The following is a 27,013-nucleotide window of genomic DNA, read 5'->3' as shown; positions in this document are numbered from 1 at the left end:
TGAGACATTCCTGCATTTAGAACATATCCATGTCTATATCTTTACTGAAACTTCGTGCTCAGAAAGCACTCCCTCCATATTTGAGTTTTGTGCCTACCATGCCTCCAGACCTGGTGGTATGTCCATATTTATTATGAGATTATTTCACCTCTAGACCGATTCTCAGAGACCCACAAATGGAACTCATTGAACTCCAAGTCAAACTAAACACAATCCATATCAGTTTATAGGCTGTTACACACACACACACACACACACACACACACACATATATATATATATATATATATATATATATATATATATATATATATATATATATATATATATATATATATATATTTACACACACACATATGGTTATAGTTAGGAAGAACGTAACGCTCACTTTAGCGAATGCTTTTTTGTGCTGTAAAAAGCCAATGCTTATGTGAGCAAAAAGTTTCTGCTGGCAGTCTCTTGAATGGGATTGCATTACAGCAGGGTAAGGGAATTTGCCCTTACTCCATTGTTGTGCAATCTCAGAGTTTATATATATATATATATATATATATATATATATATATATATATATATATATATATATATATATAAATTAGTGGGGGGTGTGGGCCTACCCCTGTGCATTTGCTCTAAATTGATCAGTTTAGAGGTTCACTCATTTGAGTGTATGCTGTTTCATTAGACACTCATACATACATACATATATGTTGTACATATGTCTGTGTATTTATATAGTGCTGTTACCTAACAAATTATGCAGGACCAGTATGAGGAGATAAGATTTTTATCTTGGAATTTGAAGTTAATAATAGATTTAATATGACTTGTATATAGCTTTATGAGAAGTCAATGCATTCCATAAATTTAATGAAAAGCCTATACATTCCTTAGATTGAAGTTTAACCTTAAGTTTATATTGAACAATGTTCAAGTTTTGAATAATTAATGGTGTATAACCCACAGGAAAATGTAATTGCCTTATAGTTTGGTCTGAAGTATAGAAAGGATCCAAGCAAAAGTCATACACCACTTTATCTTTGATATGAGGATAATTGGTTAAATTGGGTATGTTATTATTCAGTATGATATTACAATTTAAATGTGATAGTTGAAATAAAGAAAAAGCACCCATCAAATTGTGAAGGTTGAAGAGAGTATTGAATCCCCTAATAAGATTTATTAAAAACTCTTGTATTTTTGTTGCTTCAAACCTTGAATTTGTTAAAAATGGACTTGCATAACGATTGAAGTATGTTTTTTTTTTTTTTATCTTATTGGCCTACAACCTAACTGAAGCTGCGGCCCATATATTACAATTATAAAAAATTGTTCTCATTAATCTGAGTTGAAAGTTGTATAATATAAATGAACATCTGGGAGACTTGGTCACCCTTGGGATTTATGTGTAGTCATTTTATTGTATGTTGATTTCAGAACACAAACGTCTCTAAAGTGCAGGTGATGGAGTTAAAACTTTTTTGTGCAGTTTTATAATGAGGAGTTGCCATATAATATAAATGTCTGTGAAAAATATTCCTTTTTGTGATCCCAATTTTAGAAAAGAAAAATTGAGATTAGCCCACCTTGTAATGTCAGTATTAATCTGAGACCAAGTTTTTGCAATATTGAATTGGTATTTTAAGAATGAGTCATAGTAAAAAATAATACCTAGGTATTTTATTGACTGATTTATATTCAAGTCAGAGTGAATTCTACAGTTAAGATTGTAAGATTTCATAAGTGGACCCCAAATTTACAGGCCCAGAGATTCTTGGACTTTGCAAACACAAAACACCTTGGACCAGATTGTACATATGCCTCCTATAGGTTCAGATATAATCAACCGGGTACTCTAATTTTTTCAGCAAATTCGTTGGTCATAAATGCAATAAAATTTTTTTTTTTTTTTTTTTTTTTTTACATTTCTCTAGAGGGTCACACAAAGGTCAAAAATTTTACCCTCACTAGGGTCTTTTGCTTAGGGTTTTACGATTTTAATTCAAGGAAGATCTGAAAGCCTGTGAAATGTCATTCTGTTTTGATAGAATTTAATGTGACAGTTTGCTCTCATTTTATAGGAACTTTTAATAAGTTAATTGGTGCATTTTGAAGACATTTCATATTAAAGCTCTTAAGTTGCAGTGACCCAATCTTACTGTTGTCTGAGACAGTAACATTCAAAATATTTGAGCCTCATCATTTTGATTCAACCCTTAGGATGTCTTTTGTAAAATATTTATTCTCTGTCTCCCAGGTGCTCATTGATGCATATCTCTTAACATTTGCATATGTGATTATGCTAGTACCAGCCTGGAAACTGAAAGAGAGCTAAATCCATGTGTCTTTTGACCTCCTCCCTGCTTAATCTCTCACTGAAGCAAAGGCAGGCATACCTCTCAACTGTATAGAATGTCCAGATTTTTGGTCTGTCCCTCATGAAATTTGTAGTTTTCTGGTGACTCACTGAGGACTGAAATCAGTAAATGATAATACACATTTGCTTTCCAGACTTCATGTCCTTCAGAAAATGCACGCTAATACAAATTCTGTTATTCAAGCAAGTTTCTAAGAATAATATTTGAAATATGTCCCTATTTTTGGGCCTTTGCCACCCCCTTGCCCATTATTTTAGTTTTTGTCCAGATTTCTTACACTAAAAGGTTGAGAGGAATGACTATGGGGTCAGAAATTTTTATTTTGCTGTGCATATTTGTTCCCTTCTTCCACCAGCATACTGTACAGTGGCTTAAGCTCAGGAAGCACATCTGTTTATCATCACACATATCCCTCAATAGAGTGCTTATCTTCTGTGGATCATCTAACTTCCATTGAGGTGCTGCCAGGCAGTGCAGAAACCCATGAAGAGCTGGTTGCTAGCTTCTCCATTCAGCCTCTATTCCAGCTGGCTCTTTGGCATTTAGACCACTAATCCAGCTCAAGTCACAGATTTTTTGCTGTCGTCCTGCGTCATTTTGTGAGTGGATGTCAGCCATTTGATTTTTTGTCTGCTCCATTGTTTGAGTGTCTGATGTCAAGTCACCACTAAGTTACAGTGATGCTGGTTTCCTTCAGTGTATTGAGTTTAGTTAATATAGGTGTTTTTGGCAACAATAAGACTGACATAATGGCATTGTTCACTGGAATCCTATTATATGTTAATTTGGACGGTCATGCAACTTGTGTTTGAGATAATGATACCATTTGTCTTCCGAATCATTGCTGCACTGTATTGCAAAGTTGAGCCTGCTGTCTTTCGTCACTACCATCTCACTATTGAAAGTGTCTCAAGAACCCCCTTTTTTAATCATTTGGAAGTCATAGGTGTGTGTAGCTTAACTTTCCTGCAACTTCCAAGTTTTTCTTTTTTCTTTTCTGTAGAATTTGTTATGGTAGGAGATCTTCCCCCAACAATGCTGTCAGGTTCTAGAGACTGATGGACGAGTGCTTTGCTGCTATATTTGAGTAGCTCTTTATCTTAAAGATCAGTGTAATTGGCTTTGTACAAGTGGACAGTGGATTAGAGTTTAATAACCATGTCATCTAGTCACATACTGTAGTCTAGTAACTCCCTGGTCTTCCTGGGTTATACTTCAGGTAATTTTAACCTGTGAACCTTTCTGGTTAGAAGAATCTTAAGTATGTAAGAATTAGAGTTAGAAGCTGTTTTTTTCCTCTTGGGTGTCTGTGTTGTGTACTGTAGGTACATAATTTCATGTGGCCTATGAGGAATGCTGTAGAGGTTGGCCACACTGAGGTTGCTGAAGAATGTGACGCAGTGCCACTGGATAGTGTTCTGTCACCCTCAGCTGCATGGCTGTCCTGTTTTTTTTTTTTTTTTGTCTCATTTGCAAGTTTGACTCACCACAGTGTTACCGACAGTCTCCATGTTTTTCCCTTTTGTTTGTTATTTGATAGATTCCTCTGCTGACTGCATACAGTACATTGTAGGTTCGTTATTGAGTGGACACAGATGCCTTCAGATTGCAGGAAGACAGTGCTGAATTGCTCCTTCACTGGATATATAAGGCTTTGAAGGAATATCTCACCAACAGTTTGCTTTATTATACCTGAAGTTTCCATAGAAACTAAACAATATGCCACATATTTTATTCCAGGCATGAGCCCTATGGGCAGCAGTATGCAGGACAAGCACCTCCCTCAGGACAACCACCATATGGAGGTCATCAACCTGGAATGTATCCCCAGCAAGCGGTAAGACTTACCTGTGTTTTCAGTCTTTTATTGTAGAATATAGTTGCTTATTAAGTGAGCAGTGCTTTTTGGATCAGATTGTGAATAATGTTATTGCTTTGTATGATTTTGATATTTTTCATCTTTTTTCAAACCAAGAGACAGATAATTCTTGTTTTTATTAATGTTATGTCTTTGTGGGAGGGATGCTTTGCCAGGTGCTTGTTGTAGATTGTGGTGCACTCTTCAAAAAGGTAATTTTTTTAATGTTTTTCTCCCTCCCCCGTATTTGTATGTATTTGTCTTTCCAGTGGCTTGCCTCCCAGTAACTTGTTTAGCAATGTGTTTAGTTGTTCTGATCAATGATTATTGAGCTGTGAAGATGAAGGTTTTGCATTATAGATCTGTCCTACCACTTATTTGTGCCACAACTTATATTCTACCCAATAATCAGTTTCATATCCAACACAGGGCAGTGGTCCTGTCAGTCATGCATGGTGGTGGTCCAGATCGGTATTTGGTGTGACAGGTATTACTGTGGCTGTAGAAAAACAAAACATTATGCTGGGCTTGTGTGCTACTTGGGTGTTTCTAGGAAGTTCCTACTTCATTCTAGCCATTTGTCAGTGTATGAAATGCTATGCATTTGTTATTTAGTTACAGTAGGTATCTGAAGGTCTGTTTTTAATTAAAATCTAAGACCTAGAGCTTGTGTCAGACCCGAAGGAATTTTGAACTGTGACATGACTTCATCAATGCGAGATCTCCATTGCTGATTTTTTTTTTTCCAGAGAACTCTTGCTCACTTTTTTCAAGTTTCAGAAACATCCGTAATTTTGAAATTTTGTTCAGTCTGTGTTGCTGATGTTAGGAATATAATTTGATTGCCACATCAGGTGGTACTATACAGTGCAATTTAAATTGTACACAGTAACTGGTATGATTTTTCTCTGACAGTAAAACTTAAGTCGCCTTCTCATAAATAATATAATTTTCATACTTTGTTTTACTTGTGTGCTGTTTCGTACTACACAATTTACATTTTACATGATTAGAAATAGTAAACAGAAATGTGAACTATATTAAACTCTATCTTTGGCTTGACTTTTCAGAATTATAAGCGTCACATGGATGGCATGTATGGCCCCCCAGCTAAGCGACCTGAAAATGAAATGTATAATGTGCAGTATGGGAACCAGCAGCAGGAAATGTATAATCAGTATGGAAACACATACTCTGGACCTGACAGAAGGCCTGTGCAAGGACAATACCCATACCCCTACAACAGAGAGAGACTGCAGGGCCCTACACAAATTCAGCAGCATGGAATGCCACCACAGATGATGGGAAATTCCATGCAGTCCACACCATCTGAAGGGACCCAACAAAACATGTGGCAGTCACGGAATGATATGTCTTATTCATACCAGAACAGGCAAGGTCCAGGGGGCCCTTCACAGGCCGCACCGTACCCAGGGATGACACGTACAGAGGACATGATGGTACCAGACCAGCGAATGAACCATGAGAATCAGTGGCCTTCTCATGTTAACCAACGACAGTCTTCATTTATGACTTCCTCTGCATCTATGCCACCTATCACACGGCCTCCCTCATCTTCCTACCAAACGCCGCCTTCTTTGCCAAATCACATTTCCAGAGCTCCCAGCCCAGCTTCCTTTCAGCGGTCTCTAGAAAACCGAATGTCTCCAAGCAAGTCCCCATTCCTTCCATCAATGAAGATGCAGAAAGGCATACCACCAGTTTCAGCCTCTCCGGTCACTACCCCTTCAGTTCCAACCCCACCAGCAAGGCGGGAAATTACTTTTCCTCCAGGTTCTGTAGAAGCAACACAAGCTGTCTTAAAAGCAAGGCGAAAAATTACCTCAAAAGATATCGGTAAGCATGTATATTGGGTAGTGAACTTTAAGTTAAAAAGTTGCTCCTTTACATAAAAGATTTTTTTTTTTTAGTAAAGTGTTTGCTTTATGAGCAGTAATTGTTCTCCTTTCTCTGTATCTCATACTCTTAAGAAGGGTACTTGATGTAAAAATACCCTGTAAAGAGTTATGCTGTGACACATTTTTCACTTTGATTGTGGATTGTATATGCATTAATGTTTATTACATACATTGCTGTTATATTTGATTAATGTTATATGTTTGAGTTATCTAAAATTTTTGGTTCATAGTCCTCATGTCTTTAGAATGTTTTTGGAGTCCACGTTTAGACAGCAGTGTCTGTCTTTGTGACTGTGTTAAAAAAGGATTCACTTTAGAAGCTCGAATTCCCAAAAACACAAACGTTATATGGTCGAGACCATAAGTTCGATTTTCGGAAACTCGAACTACTAAAATGAAACGTAAAAAAAAAAAAGTCAAACATCGTTTTTGCAGGGCCCTGCACCCCCCCCCCCTACTTAAATATACCAACTCCGAGATCGCTCTACAGTAGGGAAAAGGAAAATCTTCCATGTCACGCTGTATGCGGAAGCACAAAACGGGAGATTTCCCCGTTTCCTATCAACATCACAAAGAAAATGAAAACATTACTCACACACAGAGCATACAGAGGTCCTTGCCCCTGTGTGTAAGTAATGTTTTAAGGTAAGTAAAGTGTTATTTTTTAACACTTTACACATTAGAGTTACTGAAAGCTCGAGCATATGGTCTCGACCATGTGCAATTTGAGCTTTCAGTAATTTGAGCATGTAAAGTGCTCCCGTTAAAAAGATATTTAAAGGTGTTACTGTTCCTTGAGACCACTTGCTGTTCCTAAAATTATACTCTGTCATATCTATACATTAATACAAATCATGGCATTGTACTAACCGCAGTGCTGAAAGAAATAAACCCATCCCATCCTCCCGTTTGGATGAAAGTGCAGCAGTGTTGACTCATTCTAAGTGGGCTACAGTCCTCCTGGTAGGCTGACATAGACTGTAAAGATGTAGGCAAGATGCAGGCATTAGTTTTCACAGAAGGATGTGGAAAAATAAGATGCATTTTGACAGAGGGAGAGTTAATTTGCCATGCTCAATTTACAGCAGAACAAAACGACTAAAATAGTGACCTTTACTCTACAGATAACTGAGGAAATATTAAACACAGGAGATGAGAATACTGTAGTAAAATTAATGCCCTTGCAAATAGTACTATTTTTAAAAATATGAAATGAGAGGCCCCATTTGAAGACATTAAGGAGGAGATATAGAAAAAAATACAAGACTTTTTCTGAAAAGTTGGTCCGTGTACTAGGTTTGCTGGAGAGTAGTAGCAAAACCACATGGGCTTCAAACAAATTTTGCTTGACACTCAACTGTTTGCATAGATTGTCCTCCATTTGTGGTGATGTATCAGTCAGAGTCACCAAATACAAACTAAGCTACTTAGACACAGTCTGTTAACTGTGAAACTCTGTTCTTTCTACATGTTTGAACCTTCACTGCCCGAAGTACATCTTAAAATGTTATCTACTGCAGAGTCTAGCTGACTATAAACAGTATGGACATTACAGTGTGCTTTAAAGCATCCTAACTAGTGTTTAGATTTTCCACAAGTCTGTACCATTTCTCCTTGTGTTCAGTTTTTCAGGTGATTTATAAGTTTTTCAAGAGTTCCATGGCACTGTGACATCTTTTCCAATGTTAGCACAATAAGTTCATATGGATAGTAATGACTAATGCTCAGAAACATTTTATGTATTCCTATCCTGTCTCATCCCAAACTGATTAACTCTGAGGCTTTAAATGTCATAATTTTCATGCACAGTTAAAATTGAACAGACATACCCATCTTTTAATTTTTGAATAAGTTATGGGTCAGTGATGTCTGACCTTATCTTATCTCAGTCTGTTAAACAGTGCTGCTGTCTTAAGTTTGGGAAAATGCAGGAATATGCTAGACAGTATCTTCTTTGGTGGTATGGGGGCAAGACTTAGCTCTGCTTCTGTTGTCTTTGGGCCATAAGGTTGCAGAGCAGAGTATATTGTGTAGGTGGTGGCAAAAAGGAGTCTGTTGGCAGTGTGACATGCACAGTTCATACGTGTGTACAGTGGCTTATGATTTCAGTGCCCTTTTGCAGCACATTTGGGATGTAGAATCAGGTGTGGAATCCCCAGCTTTCTAGGGTACGGTGAGTTCCTGTTCGGGCTATATTAGCCATTTGATACAGCTGTTAGATTTTCATATATTATGACAGCACTTGAGTTCAGAACTGAGCTGTTGCAGGGCCAGGCAAAGTGTTCTTATGGTGTGGCAAACCACCAGTATGCCTTTTTTTTTTTGGCTTGTTCCTAATAAAATTAGTGGTTTTCTGACATGGGAACTACATGAATCTCTAAATAATGACTGTGATTTAGGAAGGCTTACCACAGTAGTGAAGCCTTGGCAGTTTTCCCCATCTCAGTACATCTTTGATTCTTACACCACCCAAAAACCTGAGGTTTTTCCCCTTCTAGGGGCATCTGGTCTCATAGAGCAGTATAGAATTGCAGGCAGAGCTGCGTGATAATGCAGCAGTCTGTTCCCAAGAAATGTCAGTGGTCTCAATTTGTTTGGCTGCATAAAATTTCACTGTTGGAAGAAAAAGTGACTGCTATTATGGCGGTCATCTATTCACTCCTTTTGCAGGTAAGATGATGGGGGTGGGGGTGTTAGAATGTGTGTGCACCCATGCACACAATGTCTGTAGAGGCATGAATGAAGCTGCATGAATGTGTGTGTCTGTCTGTCTCTCTCTCTCTGTCTCTCTGCTTGGGTGGTTTGGTAGGGGATCAAGAGTCTGGGTATGTGTGTGGGTAAATGGGGTGAGTCTTTCCATGACTGTGATAGATTACAGGGTGAGAGCTTATTTGTTGGGTGGATGTATGTGTGTAAGGGGATGCTTTTGCCAGTGGGCCACTAGGAAGAACACTAGCATGGTCAGGTCTGATAGCACTAGTGTGTGATTTAGAGACCTACTGATGAGTAAATAATGAGGTCTTTGTTATTACAGTTGTAGGTCTTTGTATTTGCGGCCGTAGCTATTTCTAAATTACATTTTTTCACCATTGCTGTAATTGACATAACTTTATCAGGCAAATACAACAAGCTGTGGGCCTCCTGAATCCCAGCCTGTGACAGATATTTGAGTTTCCAACGTCATATCTTCAAATGCATGTTTTTCTACCTAAATTCCAAGTATAAGAAAGTACAAACAGCCCTTTTCTGGTGAAAAGTGAAAATAAATGACTTCAGAATAGAAAGTAAAACTCTGAAGGTAAGCAAGTAACCATAAAGAAAGCATACTTTCTGCAAGGTACTCAAACTTCACTGCTGAAAAGTGCATTCTTTGATTTTTTTTGTTTTGACAGCATGTATGCTGTGACATTCCCATACAGAAGGTGTCACAGCCACAACATAAAGCAATGTAAACTATCCCTTGAGAAATGCAATCATAATGTGTATTAGTAGTAACAGATGTGTGCAAATGTAGGTAAATACATGGACTTTTAGCTGTGTACATGCAGAACATGCATGTCCCTTTTTTCTATATTAGTTGTTGGTGTGGTGTTGAGGTTTGTGCCTTTTCTAAAATATTCTTAAGGTTTGATGTCCTGCAATAAACACAGTGTGGCTTAACACCTAAAACATAGCCAGTTGTTGGCTCCCTAAAATGATTTTTCATTTATCAAATGAGAATGCCTTTAATCACATAACTGTGAAGATTAATGTCTAACTTGAACATTTTTTTCTATTTGTTCTTTCATGTTAGTCTTGGTCTTAGGTAAACCTTCCAGTAAAATAGGTGTAAGTGACTGTCTTTTTGTTAAAAATCTCCTTGGCCATACTTTCAATGAGTATAGAATGTTAGTTTCTATGTCCAAGTAATTTTATTATCATTTTGTCATCCTCACATACTTTGTCTGAACTTGTAATTCTTGCAGCGTTTATCATTTGTCCTGTAGGTATATTTTCCTTCATGAATCTTGGATGGTTAGGTCTAAATTGTTTGTAAGTTACAAAAGCTGATTTCCCAACAACTTTTTTTTTAAAACCACTTTGTGTGCATTTATACCAACAGAAATATCTAGATGATGAACAGTGCTTTCAGCATCATCCAATTTAGAATTCATAAAGACAGAATTGTTGTTAATGGCATCAACAGACTGGTCTATTTCTTCTGACACTGAACCTTTTCTGCATAAAAAAAAAAATAAAGGTAGTCCCCCAAGCCCATAATTAAATGTATTAGCAAAGGAGCTGCCATGGCATGCTAGAATTTAGAATTAAAATAAAAAAAATGTTTGGTAGTAAAACTTCTATTAACAAATGAAATATGTTCAGCTCAGTATTGGTCACAGCTTGCCAAATAAAAGACAATACATTTTAGGCCTTGCGTTTGTGCTTGCTGTACCTGTAAACAATGAGTTTGCTTCTGCAGTACACATACATTTTTTATCACCACCAGAATTATATTCTGTTAATTTATTAAGACAATCCCATGAATGCTTAATGTAATAATCTAACTTTTGTACAAAATGGCTCAGTATGCTGTCAGTGTAGTTTTACAAGACAAAAGTTTAAAGAAAGTAAAAAAAAGAAAAAAAATCTGTGCCTATTTATGTAGCGGCAAGTAATTGTCTTCCTATAGCTTTACTGTGTATCAGGTGGGGTTAGCTCTTTATATGCATTTGTATTTGATAATATAATTTACATGGCATAGTAAATGTATGGTTTCATTACAACTAACCCGTTCAGTAGTGTAGCTAGAGTGGGGTGAGAGGGGCAGCTGCCCCAGATGCAAAGTGTTGGGGGAAATGATTAGCTGATCGTGATTGTTCGTTAATGAAATACTGGCTTTTAAAACTGTGACAAACTGCTTGCTGCAATTTAGAACACACATGGAGCTCTACAGTGCCCAGGTTTGACTGCAAATGTAATAGCTTTTAAAAGCCAGATGCGTATTAGAGCGATCAAGATTGGCCATCCACATCCCTGCCAGTAATTTGCTCCTGTGGCAGTTGCCCCTTCATCCTACTACCCTTCGCTATGCTACTGTTGTATTGTTCAGACATTTCTGTGTTTGTGTACTGCTTTTGAATCTTGGATCTCATTTTACAATTTGGACTTAAGTGATTTAGTACTCTGTGTGTAGCATAACTGTAGCAGCTGCTTGCAGTTTAAGAAGATCTTCCTCATCTTAGAGTTGAGGAGTATACTTTGAAAAGATTGAACTTGGCTCGCTACTTACATTAGGAATGCTAGATTGGGGAACAGAGCTTTTAATAAGGTGCTACAGTCCTCACCTTGATTCCTTCTGTCCCTGCTTGCATACTGATTAGTTCTGAGCAAGTCATTTTACTGGATTGCTTATGCCTGCTCACCTCTATAAAGAGGCATTCATGTCTAGTGAATATTGCCTAGTGAACATAAAATAAGCACATTAAACATACTGAAGAACTTCAAACATTGTGAAATTCAGTCTTTTGACAGTATCCAGGGGGAAATAAATTGCTATGTTAGTATCAGTTATACGTTTTCTAAAATGTAATGCTTCTCTACAAGTGTATCCATGTTTCCTTGAGAAAAGCATCAGTAGATGTTTTATTTCATTTAACACTTCTGAGTGGGCATTTAAATCTTAAAAACAGACTGGTTTTATCTGTTTCGGACACAGGCTGATATGAAACCATAAGATGGCTGCTGGTTTTGAAAAGAACAGTGTTTGTTGTAATACAATCATGAGTAGTACTGGAACTAGACTGGGATATGTTGATATCCGGATTCATGGTGTACAGAAGGAGCATGGAGAGCAAATGTGGTTGGGTGTAGTATTGTATGTCTAGGATTGGATGAAGTGCATTGTGAAGCAGATAGTTGGGAATGTGGAAGAATAAAGGCAGGTGGATGCACTGCAATATCTAGGGGTAGATACAGTACTCAGACTCCCACATGCAAGAAAGCATGATGAAAGTCTGTGAAGCAAGACTTTATGGGCTGGAAAAGAGGAACAAGGATATTTTGGTCCTCTGGTAACTAACTGGGAGGTGCCAGTATCGAACATGAAAAGGAACGGATAAGTAAGTAGTTAAAGGTTTGCTAAAAATAAGATTCCAGCCACCAAGAGGAGTGTCCTTAATTGGATTGTCCTTAATCTAGCCTTAGCCAATGCAGATTAAGTGGCACTTATAGGCACTTTCAATACAAAAGGCACTTTCAGTTGAAGTTTGATTTCACCTGCACCCCCCCCCCCCTTTTTCTGAAGTAAAGGCGTGTGTGTGTCAGGCCAGCAGATATAATGTGACTGTGTTGTTTACCATCTGTGGATTCCCAAATTGACTTACCTTAAGAATGAAAATCTAGGATTATTGGTGGGTAATTTCAGTTGTCTGGAAGTGTGGTAAATGATTTTGTAGTGATTTGTTACAAACTGAAAAAAAAAGCGAGAACTGTGTGTATATACTGAAAGTAGGGGGAAGTTCTGCTCGGGAGATCGCTATCAGATGTGCAAGACTAATGGAAAAAAGTAGAGTTGCCATGTAAATGCAGTGAATTTCAAAACTCACTTTATTACCATTAGTGTTCTTCTGTGGAATCTTTGTGTACAGTCCTGGCATTCAGCTCCTTCCCACCCCGTCCTCCTTGTATACATTAACTCTGAAATCCTTGTACATGTCATAGGAGGAATATCTTGGGGACTGTAGTATTAGACTTAGTAGATGTACACCACATTTGTACATTGTCATACTTATCTGAGGATTGCATTTGTGGTCTCATATTTTCAACAGAAGTTGTGCAGGGTGATGGCAGCCGCAACTTACTGACTCTATAGTCCACCTACTTTTCTTCTGTCAGCATTGTCTGTGTGAATGTATGTGTGTGTGTAAGGGAAGGCATGAGGAAGAAAATTGTCTTTCATTATGTGAAAGCAGTGAGGCATAGTACCAGCATAGAAAGGTAGTGCAGGTACTTATGGGGATAAATATGAAAGTGATCATTGCGACTTGCAAGATGGCTGCATATTGAGTAACGGCTTAATTTCAGCTCTCCCAATGTGAAAACAGAAACTCAGAATAGACAGCCAGTAAACTCATATGTTGGGTAAATTTCAGTAACTGGTTAGTAAGGGCACTACCATGATGCCAGCAAAAAAAAAAAAAAAAAAATTGGAGAACCAAAAAGAAAAGTGGTCACAAAAGGTTCGGAACAAACACTGAGCTCCAGCGTTGGTACAAGACATAACTTCCTGTAACCTAGAGGGAAAAAAAAGTCATGTACTCAGAGGTGATTAAATAAATGAAACACTGGAGTATGTCAACTCAAATAACAAAAGGCTGGAAAAAAATGGAAGAAGCTTTAAACAGATGTAAAGATGTGATAAAACTGCAAGAATCAGAGGTCGAAATGAAAAAAAGGTTGGCTGGCTGAGACTGCTCAAGAAGAGATGTTTAAAAAAATAGTAGAATTAGAGGTCAGAGCACGTAGGGAAAACCTGAGATTTTCTGCTGTACCAGAGAAGCTGGAAGGAACAGACTATATTAATTCTATGAAAGCACAAATAAGCAGCTGGAGAGGTATTCCACAGCAGGAGTTAATTGAAAGGGCACATTATGTGTATGCTCCAAACCTGGCCATAAGAAAGCAGCTCAGACCTTTAATTGTAAAGACGCAATTCTAACAGCAGAAGGAGTTGATTCTGACAAATCTGTGGCAGAAGGACGAAGTACTAAAGGTGGGAGAGAGTGGAAAATCGATTATTCACTGTACAGCAGGCAGAAGAAGAGTAAATTTATTCTACTAATCAGGGAATGTTGAGAATCATGTGTGAGATTCAAACTGCTATACCCAGCTATCTTCATAATATTCTTTCCAGGGGGACAGAATCATTTTTTGTAGCAGAACACGCTAAAGAGGAAATACAAATGTTTGTTAAAAAAAGTGAGCTGTGAAATGGAAGGAGATTCTGCTTCTTGTTCTTCAGGTAATAAAGGCCACAGAGAGACTGTGCCAGTGAAATCTTTTCCAGTGTTTCAACAGAAAATGTTTGAGAGACAGAAAAAAAGCAAAGGAGTTGACTAGAAGAGCCAAGAGTGAGTTGGAAGTGAAGCAGAGACTGGATTTGGGAGATGGGAATAAACAGAAATAAAACCAGCAACTCAGAAATTAACAAATAAATGTGGGATTACAAAGCATTAATTATATTTGTGAATTTTTTTGTCATGACAGAGTAAGAAAACCTGGAAATGTTGGAATTTTTGATTTTGTTTGACTGTTAAACTTGTAGGGGACTCTAAAGCATATGCCCTACTTCATGTCAGTAATGTTTGGAGAAAACATAGAGGTGAAGAGGAGGGAGAAAGTTAGCTGCAAGTAAAAACAAAATTGTGTTTTTACCAGGAGTATTTTTATAATACATGTCATCTGCTTACTATAAAATTTTCCCAGATATTTTCAAGTGGGGATACTGAAGTAAACAGGTGCCCCTGTTTTTTCCCTTCTCTCTTCCTTCAGTTTTAAGAGGTGTAGGCACTGCAACATAAAAAAAAAAAAGAGTATGGTCAAAAGAGCATGATGCAAAAAAGTTGATGTGCTTTTTCTCATTCTTGAGTAGCGGAATAACTAGATTAAGGCCCTTAGCTTGATCTAGTAACCAGTTTTAAGAGGAAAGCAGATAAAAAGAAAATTGTATATAATAAAGCTTTCCTCTAGCAAATGATTGCTTATGTAAACAAATCTTTGTCTGGTTCTCATGTCTCAATGGAGAACATCTGCTAAAGAGCAGTAAAAACAGAATACTTCTTTATTTTAATAGCTAGCAGATAATGGTTTCTGAAAGCATTTGTGTTTTCCCAATCTGGGAAAGCAGTAAAGATAAAAAAACAACAAAACTTAGCAGAAGCACAGGATGTACCATGCAATCATAGCATGGATAACCTTCCTTTTAGGTTAACCCAAGTTTGTGAGTGTGCCTGTCAGTTTGGGACAACTGTTCCTATTAGGAGGGCAGAACTTCAATACTTGAAGATGTACATACTTTTGTATCTTGAGTATTAAGTTGATAGGTTTTAGGGGTATATTTGGGGTGCATTTTTTTGTTTGTTCAAGGCCCTTCAGTAAAGCAAGCTTTGTAAGATGTGACATAGGCTCACAGATATGACAAGAAACGCCTGTGTAAAAGATTAACCTGACAAATATTAGTATATGCATGTAATACAAAAGCTGAACTAGATACTTAAAGCTGTTACAGTGTTAATGATAGGAATAATAACGTTTAATATAATGATGCTTTCTATATTATCATTAAATGTAAATGGTCTCACAGCTGTATACAAAAAAAGAAACAGTAGTGAAGTATATTAAATATGTAGAGTGCAAGTAGCTACACGAGAGGAGACACATTTGTAAAGAACTAAACGTGAACTTGGTAAAGATTTTCAGGGTGGTTATTCATCGGAATACCTACGACAAAGGAAAAGAGGAGTTCTTATATTAATTGCAAGAGGAGCTCCAATAGTGATAGATAATAAAAAAGATAATGGTAGATTTGTAGTACTAAGGGACTTCTGGCAAGGGAGGATTACACACACGTATTTATATTGTACCTAAAACTGCTATAATGGAGATTAAGAAAATTCTGGGATAATTCAGTTTTCATCAGGGAATATTACTATAGGTGGGGACTAGAATTTGATTTGCAGCAGTGAAGATGTGCTGGCGGGGGGGAGGGGGATTATAGCAAAGGAGGGTAGATTTTTGAAGAAATTTATGAAAGTATTTGGCTCTGGAGATGTGAATTCAATAACGGGATTTCGGAGTGAATTTGAATATTATTCCCTAGGGTACAAAAACTGGGATAGGCTAGACAGAACTTACATTTCACAGGACGATGTGCATTTAATTTATAGTTATTGGTTGTGTATCAAAACTATTTCAGATCACGCACCAATAATAAGAATAAAAACACAGGATAATGAAATAAAAATGAGACACTGGCTCTTTCCCGCCTATCTGTTGGAGAGGATTTTAAGGAATGTGTAGTGAAAATTATTTGGAAGTCATTAGAGAAGACAGAAATTTATTCTGAAAATATAACTGGAGAGTGGGATAAAATTAAAGTGCAGTTTTAAAAATAGGGTGGAAACAAAAGAGTGAAAGATGTGGTTAAGAAGTAACAAGAATTATTTTGAGGGACTGACGATGCTTAAAGTATTGCAGAAGAGGGAGGATCTCGAGAACAAGCGGAGGAGCAATTGCAGAATGCTAAACAGAAAATAAGGGATTACCTTGATAATATGCATGAGCCTAAAAATATAGCTGTTATGCAACTTTTTTGATAACTCCAGAGCACAAAAACTTTTAGCACAACTCCTCGGGCAACAAAAAGGTAGAAACTGCTCTTGCCAAGCTTAGGGAACCTATAACAAGGAAGATAAGAGGTCCTGTAGAGGTACTAGAAATATTTTGGAAATTTTATGAAAGTCTGTATAAAGCAGAGAAATATGAAAATCAAGAAAAAATACAAATGGAAATGTTTATGGAAGAATTAAATATGCTAAGGTTAAAGGTAGATGAGGCTCAGTTACTAACAGGATAGGAGAAGAGAGAAAAATGGTTATGTATAAGCAGTCCATATGAAAGACCCCAGGAATGGATGGTATTCCTGTGGAAGTTTGAAAGCTAGGAGGAGTAAACTGATAAAGATCTGGAAGGTTTTGTTTTAACAGTATTTTAAGAGGAGGAGAAGCACCAACATCCTGGAAGAGAGCAGTGGTGGGTGTAATACCTAAATAGTTATTAAAGAAGCTCAGATCCAGCTTCATACAGGCCCATTCCAGTCCTAAACCATGATTATAAAGTGTCTATAATGGCTAAAAGAATGGCAGAGGTGACGCCAAACTTAATATATATGGATCATTGTGGTTTTGTGGAGGGGAGGCAAACATTTGACAACATTCACAGAGCATTGATAATCCAGAGGGAAGCGGAATGTAAGAAAATACCACCGTTGTTGGTGGGTCTTGATGCAGAGAAAGCATTTGACTGAGTAAGCTGGGAGGTTATGAGCAGGGTAATAGAAGCATTGCCATTCCCTGATAAAATTATAAGGTTGATTAGGAGGATATATGAGGGATCAGACGCGAAAATGAAAGTGGGCAGGTCTACTCTCTATCAGTTTCTGTTTGAGCAGAGGAATCAAGCAGAGGTGTCCTCTTTTCCCTTTATTTGCATTATATTTAGAACAATTGGCAAAGAAAATAAGGGACCAAGAAATTCAAGAATATACTTGGTATGGTAGTCAAGAAAAGCTGGCTGTATTTGCAGCTGATATTTTATATCTGCTGAAACCAGAAAAGGACATTTCGTTGTTGAACATTTTGAGGCCATTGCAGACCTTTTCAGGATGCAAAATTAATGAAGCTAAAGCAAAGTCAGTAGCTGTAAATTGTGTACCCACACACAAATAAGTTCATCAATATTCATATTTATGGGGGCATGATCAAATGAAGTACTTATAAGTATGGATTAAAAAGGATTCTGGTGTGGCAGCTAAGGATATATGGGAAGAGACTAAACAAAAGCTAATACAAAAGTGGTATATGGATAGCAATATACAAGCAGTTAAAATGTTTTTAGCTTCTTTAGTTTTATACACAGGCCAGGTATATTTTTTATCAACCAGATAAGAAGCTGTGGATAGCAATTAATAAAGAGCTGAAGGATTTTATCTGTTAGGGGAAGACAGCAAGAGTCAAGTGAAAAAAGCTGATTCTTCCAGTAGAACAAGGTGGTTTGGGATTAACTGATTTGAAGGGGTATTTCAGAGCTACACAGTTAAGGCTCCTATACATAGGACAAGCAGAAATGTATAATTCAAAGTTGAAAGGGGTGATGAAACGGGGAAAGCTCAAGAAACAAGGAGAGTGAGATTTGCCTCTGTCACAAATGATAATTAGTAAAACTGTTAAAAAAAAAAAAGAGGAGAGAGTGGGATTTTAGATGCAGGGTCTTAAGGATAATAGTAACCATACAGAATACTATATTCATAAAGTAGCAGAAGTTATTCCAAAAACTAAGCCAACGCTGGTTTGGAGAAAGGATATTCTGCCTATAGGGTTGACTGCAATTAGGGATACAGACAATAGGCAAGAGTGGGCTGGAATCTATTGGAGAAAACTGGCAAAAGAACCAATGTATTGGGAGTAAATACTTGGGGAAAGGTTATAGAATAGGAAGAAGCCAAGAAATGTATTTGGACTGCAGGCTAGAGATTGCCTTCCCTGTCAAGTATTGATGTCAGAGTATAGGCAAAGAGAAAGAAATAGGGGGATCCTAAGCAAAACACCAGCACTGGTAGAGTTTTTAGTAGAATGTTGAACAGAAGCTGCTGTTAAAGTAATAATTAGTAGAGCATATAAAATATTGCACAATAACTATAAGAATCAATCTGAGAACGTTAGAGAGGATTGGGAAGAGAGATTGGATAAGTAAGTCGCAAAGAAACAGTGGAGGGATTTATGTATGTCTTCCAAATATGCAACAAAGTCTAGAAGATTTAGGATCTTTGAAAGTGTTTACATACTTATTTTTATACCCAAGTAGACTCCAAAGAATTTTATCTCAGGTGGACACAAATGTTGGTGTGATGGGGAAGAAAGAGGTAATGGGGAACACATTTTCTGGGATTGTAATGAGTTGGCAGACTTTAAATATTCCCTGCAGACTACTCTGTCAGAGATACTGGGTGAGCAAATTGGTGTAACAAAGGTAATCATTTTTTTGAGCTATGATACAGAATCAGAATTGCCTAGACATAGTAAGGCCTTGCTGAGTTTAATTATGGTGGCTGCCAGAAAACGCACCAAAGTCTAAACCGACTGTACTAGAAGTACTGAATATAGTAAGAGAGAGAAAATAACTGGAATTGGGATCTTTACAAAAGGGAGGAGCAAATTGCATAAAAAAAAATAGGAATTGTAGGAACAATAAATGCAGCGGAGGAATGAGGATTAAAAGATGCAGGGATTGAATGAACTATGTAATGTTTGACTGACAATGACTGTATAGAAGATTATATATGATGTCTAATATTTGCAACTGAAAATGTTATGGTTTGATTATATTTATACAAACGCATGATTGCCTATGTCATACATGATTATTTAATAAAGATGTTTTGTTTTAAAAAAAAAAAAACTTGGAGCTTTGTATTCTTCAGATAGTTGAAGAACAAACTCCAGGCAGACTGCTTTCTAGAGTGTTAAAATAGTTTTCAGCGATGTGGTGACCCACTGTCAGAATAGCATTTTCTCTCAGAAAAAAATAAAAGGTTCTGCAGGACTGAAGAAAAAAGGTAACTTTTTTTTTTCTTCCTCTCTGAACTGCTGTTGAAATGGGAACAAAGCTAGTTGTTAGGATGGCTTAACCTTTCTTCCTAACATTAGAATGCACAAGCTGGTTGATGTTGCAGTCAGTAGAAGATCCAAGCCTTCAACACTGATCTGTTAATGAAACATTATTAGTATAATTGTAATAAGTGTAATTGTAGTAAAGAAGGTACGTGGTTAGGTGGGCAGTATATGTGGACTGAAGTACCTATACAATACTTGCGGCTCCAGCATATTGGATGAGTAGCTTTGCAGCCCATCTAAAATACAGGTCACACTGTTGGAAAGCATGAACAGTCTGAGTGGCTGTTACAGACTATGGGAATGTCAGCCTTATCACATCTGTCTTAAGTGAGGCTACTGGTACAGGCTGTATACCAGAGTCCTCCTAGATAGAGGTTCACACAGTTGTTTCTATTCCCAGATTAGTAAGATGGAATACAAGATGATACCTTGTTTGATATACAGTGACTCTTGGGGGAAATTCTACCTGTTTCTCCCCCATCAGAGCTTTGTGCTGATATCCCATTTTGAGGTGATTCACATTTTTTTATGAGCCTGTGTGTTATGAATGGGTATCATGTATTACTGTTTTACATTTGTTTGATAGCAGGAAATAAACCTATCTGCCTTTAAAATGAATTTAGCATCCTGCCTTCCTTCCTTGCTTGCCTTCTTTACACTTCTCCATCTGTCCCTTATCCTTTTGACTGCCTCCTCATATTCCCTCTTCATTGGGTAGCAGTCCATTCTATGGGTCCACAACCCTCTCTTTGAAGAAGTACTTTTGCATGTCCTACATTCTACTGCCTGTGATCCTTCTTACCCACTGCCCCAGTCTGCATTTTCTGTTTATATCCCCTTTGTCTCTCTTGGTCTCATGCAAAAAGGGTTTTAGCTCTTCCAGTCTTGTCTCCTTTCCACTCCATCCCATACACCATTCTGGCTGCACTCTTCAGGACTCCTTCAAGTAGCCTTATATCCTTCCTCTTTTGCAGCATACAGAACTACTTGTAATGGTCAAGGTGTGGTCTGTCCATGTCTCTGCTATAGCATAGTCATCACCTCTTTCCTTATATGGAGTCTACCCCCTGAGGATGCATCCCAGCATTCTGTTAGCCACTGCCTTTGCTGTTTCACTTTGCTGTTGGTGGTCAGTACAGATGTGATTGACATTTCCTGTCGTCTTCCTGCTCTGTTTCAATCAGTTCCGTTCCTTCGAGTGGATACTTTTCATCAGGGTTGTTACTTTTGCTCATGCAGTGTTTTGTGTCTCTCTGCTGAACCTTTACTGCCGTCATTCAGCTTATTAGGCAGTCTTTGCAATCCTTACTTACATCCCACATAATCTGCTGTGGGCCTTAACTTTGTGTTACTGAAAAGATTTAGTTATTTAGTTATTTTTTGTTTTCTCAGATACAGCTCCAGCAAGCATACTGAAGAGTACTGGACTAAGGACCAAGGAAGGATCAACTCTTGACTCCTTCAGTTTTCCTTTGAGCCTTTTTTGTCCAGTTCTATTGTAATACAATCACACAACTGGATAGTGTCTGTTGGCTGCTTTTAGCCGTGAGGTCATGTTGGCTGATGATCTTGGAGATTGTTTCCTTCTAGAAACACAACCTGCTTTTCCCCTCAGGATTCTCTCCATAACATCCCTTTCTTGTCACTGTTGTTAGGCTTGTAGCTACCTGGATTTTTCTTTCTGCCCCCAACGGAAAAAAAAGTGTGTGTGGGGGAGGGGGGGTACCGCAATCCTCCGGTTCTGCAGAGGCAGGTGAATTGTTGAAAACCTTGGATAAAGATCTGGTCACTGCTCTCCACTTTGACCTCCCTCCCAGCAATGTTGCGTTTCCCTTACTTTCTTTTATAGAGTGAGTCATAGTATTCATTCAGTGTCTCTCCTTTTTCCGTCTTCCATTATTTTCTTCCCATCATTGCTTAGCTTGGCCAAGTCTGCTCTTCCCTTCCTTCTTTTTGTGTACATAATGAAGAAATTTATTCACCCTTTTGTTCCATTCTTCCACATCCCTTTCATCTTATACCTTTGTCCCCTCATCTTTTTTTTTCCTTTTTTTTTACCTCGTTGTACTGTCCTCCTTTCACCTCCTATATCTCTTGTCTTTGAACCAAATCATTAACTTCACTTTCCTGTGTAGCCACATTGGCTTTCTTTTTTTGCCTCTTCCTCAAAGACTTGTCCTCAGCCCTGACATCCCTAATCAATTCCAATAACTTTACTCACTCAGTCTGGCCCACAGTTTGTCATCAAATCCCACAGCATCATCTCTGTCCTTGTTTTTGCCTTTCCCACCTACTCAGTAGTATTTTCACTGTTTAATCCTTCACCTGGAAGTCTGGCATCCTTCTCCCATTTTGGTTAGGACCAAATCCAGAATTCTATTCTCTTAGGTATAGTCCTGTTCCAGGTGGATGATTCATTCAAAGTCCAGGACTTCAGTGAACTCCAGCTCCCTCTTTACCCTGGAGTTTGAAAACTGTCTGCTCCTAGAAAACTCCGCTCCCCCCAAGACTTTAAACGTTATCCCTTTTCTGTGCCTTTGTTCTTTCCTGTAGTTTCTCATCCACCTCTTTTGATTTGTCTGGGGGGCCAATATGTCGTATCAGTCCACCAGTATCCACCCCTCTGCATTAACCACCAAGGCCACTCATTCTTGATTCTGACCCTGCCCCCCCCCTTTACTCTCTACATGGGCTGGCGCTCATCCTCCTTGCTACGCACCTTTAAGTAGATTGCTAGGACACCCCCATCCGTTCCTTCTCATTCCTTGACAACCTTGTACCCCAGCATTTCCCTGTCCATAGGTTGGTACTAGGCCATTGGCCCTACGGCCTATACAAGCCTAGCCATAACAATTCCCTGGCTATTTCTTCCCAAAGTATTTACTTCCCTGGACCCCTGTCTAGTAGGGAGACTGATGTGATCCCTGGGGTGAATTTCCCATCTCCCATCCAATCATCAAGGTTCCTTTTGAAGAGGGCCAAAGAGGCGTTCTGCGTGACATGTGTGGGCAGTCTATTCCAGAGTCTGGGGAGTGTCTGAGTCAGGAACCTATCCCTCCAGCATGTTTTGTTCATTGTGATGACAAAGGTTTAGATCCCTGGAGCATGTGTCTCTGAGGGATTGGGAATTTAAGTGTAGCATGTCCAACAGCTCTGGGTTTTACATGGCCTTGTATGTTAAGCAGAGATCACCTCTGAGTAGACGATATGCAGCAGACTATAGGTGGAGTTTTTCTAGATGGTCAGCATAGGGCATCTGCTTTAGGCCTGTGTTTCTTTTAGTGAGGTATTTCTGCGGCCTTTCCAGTTGTTGCAGATGTCTTGAGAGGTGCATACCAAGCGGGACGTTGTATTCTATAATGGGCCTAATGAGGGATGAATACAGTGGGGCAATGGCCACCTTTGTTCTGAATGAAAAGCCCTTAGTGATGAGGTGTGCCACATAGAAGGATTTCCTGACTGTTGTGGCGATGTGGTTATCGAAGGTGAGACCACTGTCCACCTGTTTCCCTAAGTCTCTTATCACACTTTCTGTGTTTACTGTACTGCCACCTATGTGTGGTAATTCATGGGTACATGTTTTTTCCCCAAAAGGGATATCTATACATTTCTTGGCATTGAGCTTGAGCCCATGGCTCTGGCACCAAGCATCTGTTTCTGTAAGGCCCTTTTGTAGACTATCCACATAATTTGGGGATACAGTGATGGCTCCCAGTTTGCAGTCATATGCAAACTTTGTTAGCCAGAGTCTCTTAGTGTTGGCCTGTACTTCAGAGAAGTAGATGCCAAACAAGAGTGGTCCCAAGACTGAACCCTGAGGTACTCCACTTGTCACTTGTCTGGAGCTGGATTTGGAGTCTGCTACTTTTACAGTGTGGGTACTGTCAGTAAGCCAGTTGGCAACCCATCAAGTGATGTAGGGATTAATGCCCAGCTTAGTAAGTTTATCTATGATTCCAGAGTGGGGGATGGTGTTGAAGGCCTTGGCGAGGTCCAGATAAGCTGTGTGGACCACCTTAACCTTGTCCACGGCTAATTCGAAGAAGTCATTCAGGTGACAAAATCATCGGCCCTTCCCAAACCCAAACTGTGTGGCGTCCAGTGTTTGAAGGTTGCCATCTCTTTTCTCTGGCATGTGTTCTGTGATACTTCCCTTTCCTCTATCACTGACTATACCTCCCCATCTACTTATATAGATACCTTTCACTGCATTGTAATACTACCCAGCCTTGTCCCAAGTCACCCCATTTTTTTCTCTGTGTTGTGTCCATTGGTCATACTTATGATATTTTGAAGCCTAGATGAGTGGTCATATTTTTTACTGGTGACTACAACTGAAAGTTGACTTGTCTTTTATTTTGAGCCCTTACCTTCAGCACCATAATTCCTCCCTAATTGCACATAAAAATGTTAGACTGGACGAGACTAGATTTACTCTGAAGACATTCTTATATTAAAGAATGAAACCTTAGTATTTTCCATGGTGCTCATTTCCAGTGATTTGAGTTTTATTTGGTGTTTGTGTCACTGTACACCACTGGTTTCTTTTATTATAGAATGGCTACTGTAATGAGCCTTTAAAAAAAAAAATCTCAATCCAACCTTTGACTGTGCTAAAATCACATACTGAAACTATGAACTTACATACATCATATTTAAACTTTATATTTATTTTTTTATCAGACCGACTCTAAAATGAACTGCTTTTGATCAGATCATTGCACTTTTAAGTTACTGCCACCACCGTTTACAGCTTCCTTTTTATTACACTAGGTCAGATCCCTTCCTTAAACTCAAACTGTAGATGTCTTGTTTTTTCCATTACTGTATCTTGGTTCCCTGCTGGCTGTATAAATTTGTTTGACTGATGTGTGCAGCTGCATTCTGCTTTGTCTTTCTTGCTTGTTCCCCTAGTTGATATGTTGTACAAAAAAAATCCATACGAAGTGTGAACACTAATTTAGATTTAAGACAAGAGTCCTTTTAGGTTTTGAAATGTTCATTTTTTGGGAGGGTGGGGATGTCCGGGCTTGAGGTTGTAGCATTGAACTGAATTGTTTCCCCTTGTTATTTTGGTCATAACCAGACCTATCTAAAGCTACAGTTTAAGGCTTGTTGTGAGAGAATATTACATCAAAATATTTTTTAGACCCATATAATTATAGTAGTATAAACCAAAGCTAAATGATGTAGCAGTGTAATTTAGAAAATGAATACATGTAGTAGCCAGTTGTCCATGTTGCTGCAACATTGATGTTCTTTACATGTTTGTAGTTAAGTGGGAGTGTATGTGCATGCGTGTGTCCTTCAGACCACACTTGTGTGTGCCTGAATCTATACAGAAAAACATGTTGCATTTTGTAATCACAGCAGAATTTGTAACGGTATGGATTATGAGGGGTAATGGCATAGTTAGGAAGGGAGTACTTGTCTTAGCTTTGTTTTCCGTATTCTTCATGTTTACTTAAGCTCTAGAGTGAACAGCACTGTGGCTCACCTTGTTAAAACGTTGTAGCCCCATCGGAGTATTTAAGATGTCGTTTTTTTTTTCTACTAGTTGCACTTTAAGTAGTCAAAAAATCTCTACTTCCCATGCTGTTGCAACAGTGTAAAGGTACTTAACACAGAACTAGCGATAAGGAGAAGTCACTTTGCAGTGATAGTGCCATTACTAACAGTGTCATTTGTTGCATAGGAACTCCCGAAGCATGGCGAGTGATGATGTCTCTCAAATCTGGCCTGTTGGCTGAAAGCACTTGGGCTCTAGACACCATGAATATCCTCTTGTATGACGATAGTACTGTTGCTACTTTTATTCTTTCTCAGGTAAGGGAAATGTATAACGCAGTTTTATGTGAACTGAAAATGGGCAGAAATGTGAGCTTCAAGTAGCAGTTAAAAACTTGTTCTGTGAATCTCTGAAAAAGTTGTAGAAGCAGAAAGAGCAATTTCTGTTTTTAGGTTATTCTGTAGCTGAAGCCAGAATGAAATGTCTGTATGACTTTTCAGTATTGATGGAGTTGCAGAAACTGAGCAATTTACAGAAACTGATTTAATTTTATTTAACTGTTCCTCTGACCGTTGATCCCCCCATACCACTCCATTGGCCTGTTTGTTTCACCTGTGCAGGAGTCCCATGGCCCATACATGGGAGAGTGGCACCATCCTCAATGAAGGTGGTTAAAGTCCCAACTCTGCCCTTTGTATAGTCATTAATTTTCAGTGGGTTTGTGTAGAATGGGCTTTACTGTTGCACTACCAAAGTTGCCCTATTCTCCCCTTGGAAACAAAACACCCAGTGTGTTCCCATGTCATCAGTAAGTATTCTACTGCAGGGAGTGCTGTTTGAGTCCTCACCCTTCCCCTCAAAGAGAAGTACGCAAGCTAAACCTCATTATTCTCTGCCCCGATGCTGCCTCTTGCTAGTGCTTGAGCTACTAATCAAACTTCAGTCATGTTGGTCATTTTCAGGGTTTTATCCTGTGTGCCACGACAACAGGCTTGTGCCAGCCAAAAAAACTCTCGAGCTAAACTTTTACCCGTAGGGCTCCTCTCTCTATCACCTCAGATCTCGTTTGCAAGATTTTTGTGAAGTGTCCTTAGAACTTTTCTTGTACTCGTGCACAAGATAGTACACAATCTGCATTCATTGATCTGCTATGTTTTTCAACGTACCTTGTTCCCCAGAACCACTAACATCTGCAAACTGTTGTACAAGTACAAGGGATGTGTAAAAATGTTTTTGTTGCTTATGGGCATAATTGGAGGCCATTTTGGCATGATAGTTAAATTACATATGTTCTGTGATCATATGTGATCGTGTTGCAACAGGTTTATTTTTTTAAATGGGCGATGCAGTACCTTAAGGATACCTGTCTTCTAGTAAAGTGTGGTATGTAAAAGTACATCATCTGTTCATAACTGCACCTGACATGTAAGGGATGTCCACAGAGCTATTGGCTCTGCAGCGCATCAGAATGTGTGCTATTGAGCTCAAAAAGAAAATGTGCAATTGACTTTAAAAAGCAGGTTGCAGCCTAAATGGCAGTCATTATACTGTGCAATTCCATACTGACTGCCTCCTTGTTTTCAGTGACAGGACATCTAGACCTCAGTTTAGCTTCAACAAAGATGAGCAGTCTAAATACGTGACTTAAAATGCATTCCTGTTAGTTAAGCAAAGGAAAAAGTCCTATAAAACGTTTCATCTGATGTTAATCTTCATTTATTTATTACTGATGACTGTCTGTTCCGTCCTTGGAACCAAGTCGGCCACGACAACAGGCTTGTGCCAGCCAAAAAAACTCTCGAGCTAAACTTTTACCCGTAGGGCTCCTCTCTCTATCACCTCAGATCTCGTTTGCAGCGTATACTATCAAGACGTGTCAAGTCAGCTCTCAAGCCAAGTCATTTAAAAATTTGCTATTT

At 38.5% G+C, this 27,013-nt stretch overlaps 1 protein-coding gene across 7 annotated transcripts in view; it reads left to right on the top strand.

Moving 5' to 3' along the window:
- ARID1B (AT-rich interaction domain 1B) overlaps positions 1 to 27,013 on the top strand; it is a 1,953,609-nt gene that overhangs the window by 1,913,588 nt on the left and 13,008 nt on the right. For all 7 annotated transcript variants that reach the window (XM_044063533.1, XM_044063501.1, XM_044063506.1 and 4 more), the window contains 3 exons: positions 4,119 to 4,215; positions 5,307 to 6,093; positions 25,281 to 25,411. In XM_044063533.1, coding sequence (XP_043919468.1) covers positions 4,119 to 4,215; positions 5,307 to 6,093; positions 25,281 to 25,411 — 1,015 coding nt within the window. The remainder of the gene's footprint in view (positions 1 to 4,118; positions 4,216 to 5,306; positions 6,094 to 25,280; positions 25,412 to 27,013) is intronic.

This window comes from Protopterus annectens, chromosome 1.part0 (assembly GCF_019279795.1).
Source record: "Protopterus annectens isolate FY-2018-M chromosome 1.part0, PAN1.0, whole genome shotgun sequence".
Lineage (NCBI taxonomy): Eukaryota > Metazoa > Chordata > Ceratodontiformes > Protopteridae > Protopterus > Protopterus annectens.
Note: the sequence above shows the minus strand (reverse complement) of the source record. Positions and strands in the feature narration are given on the sequence as shown.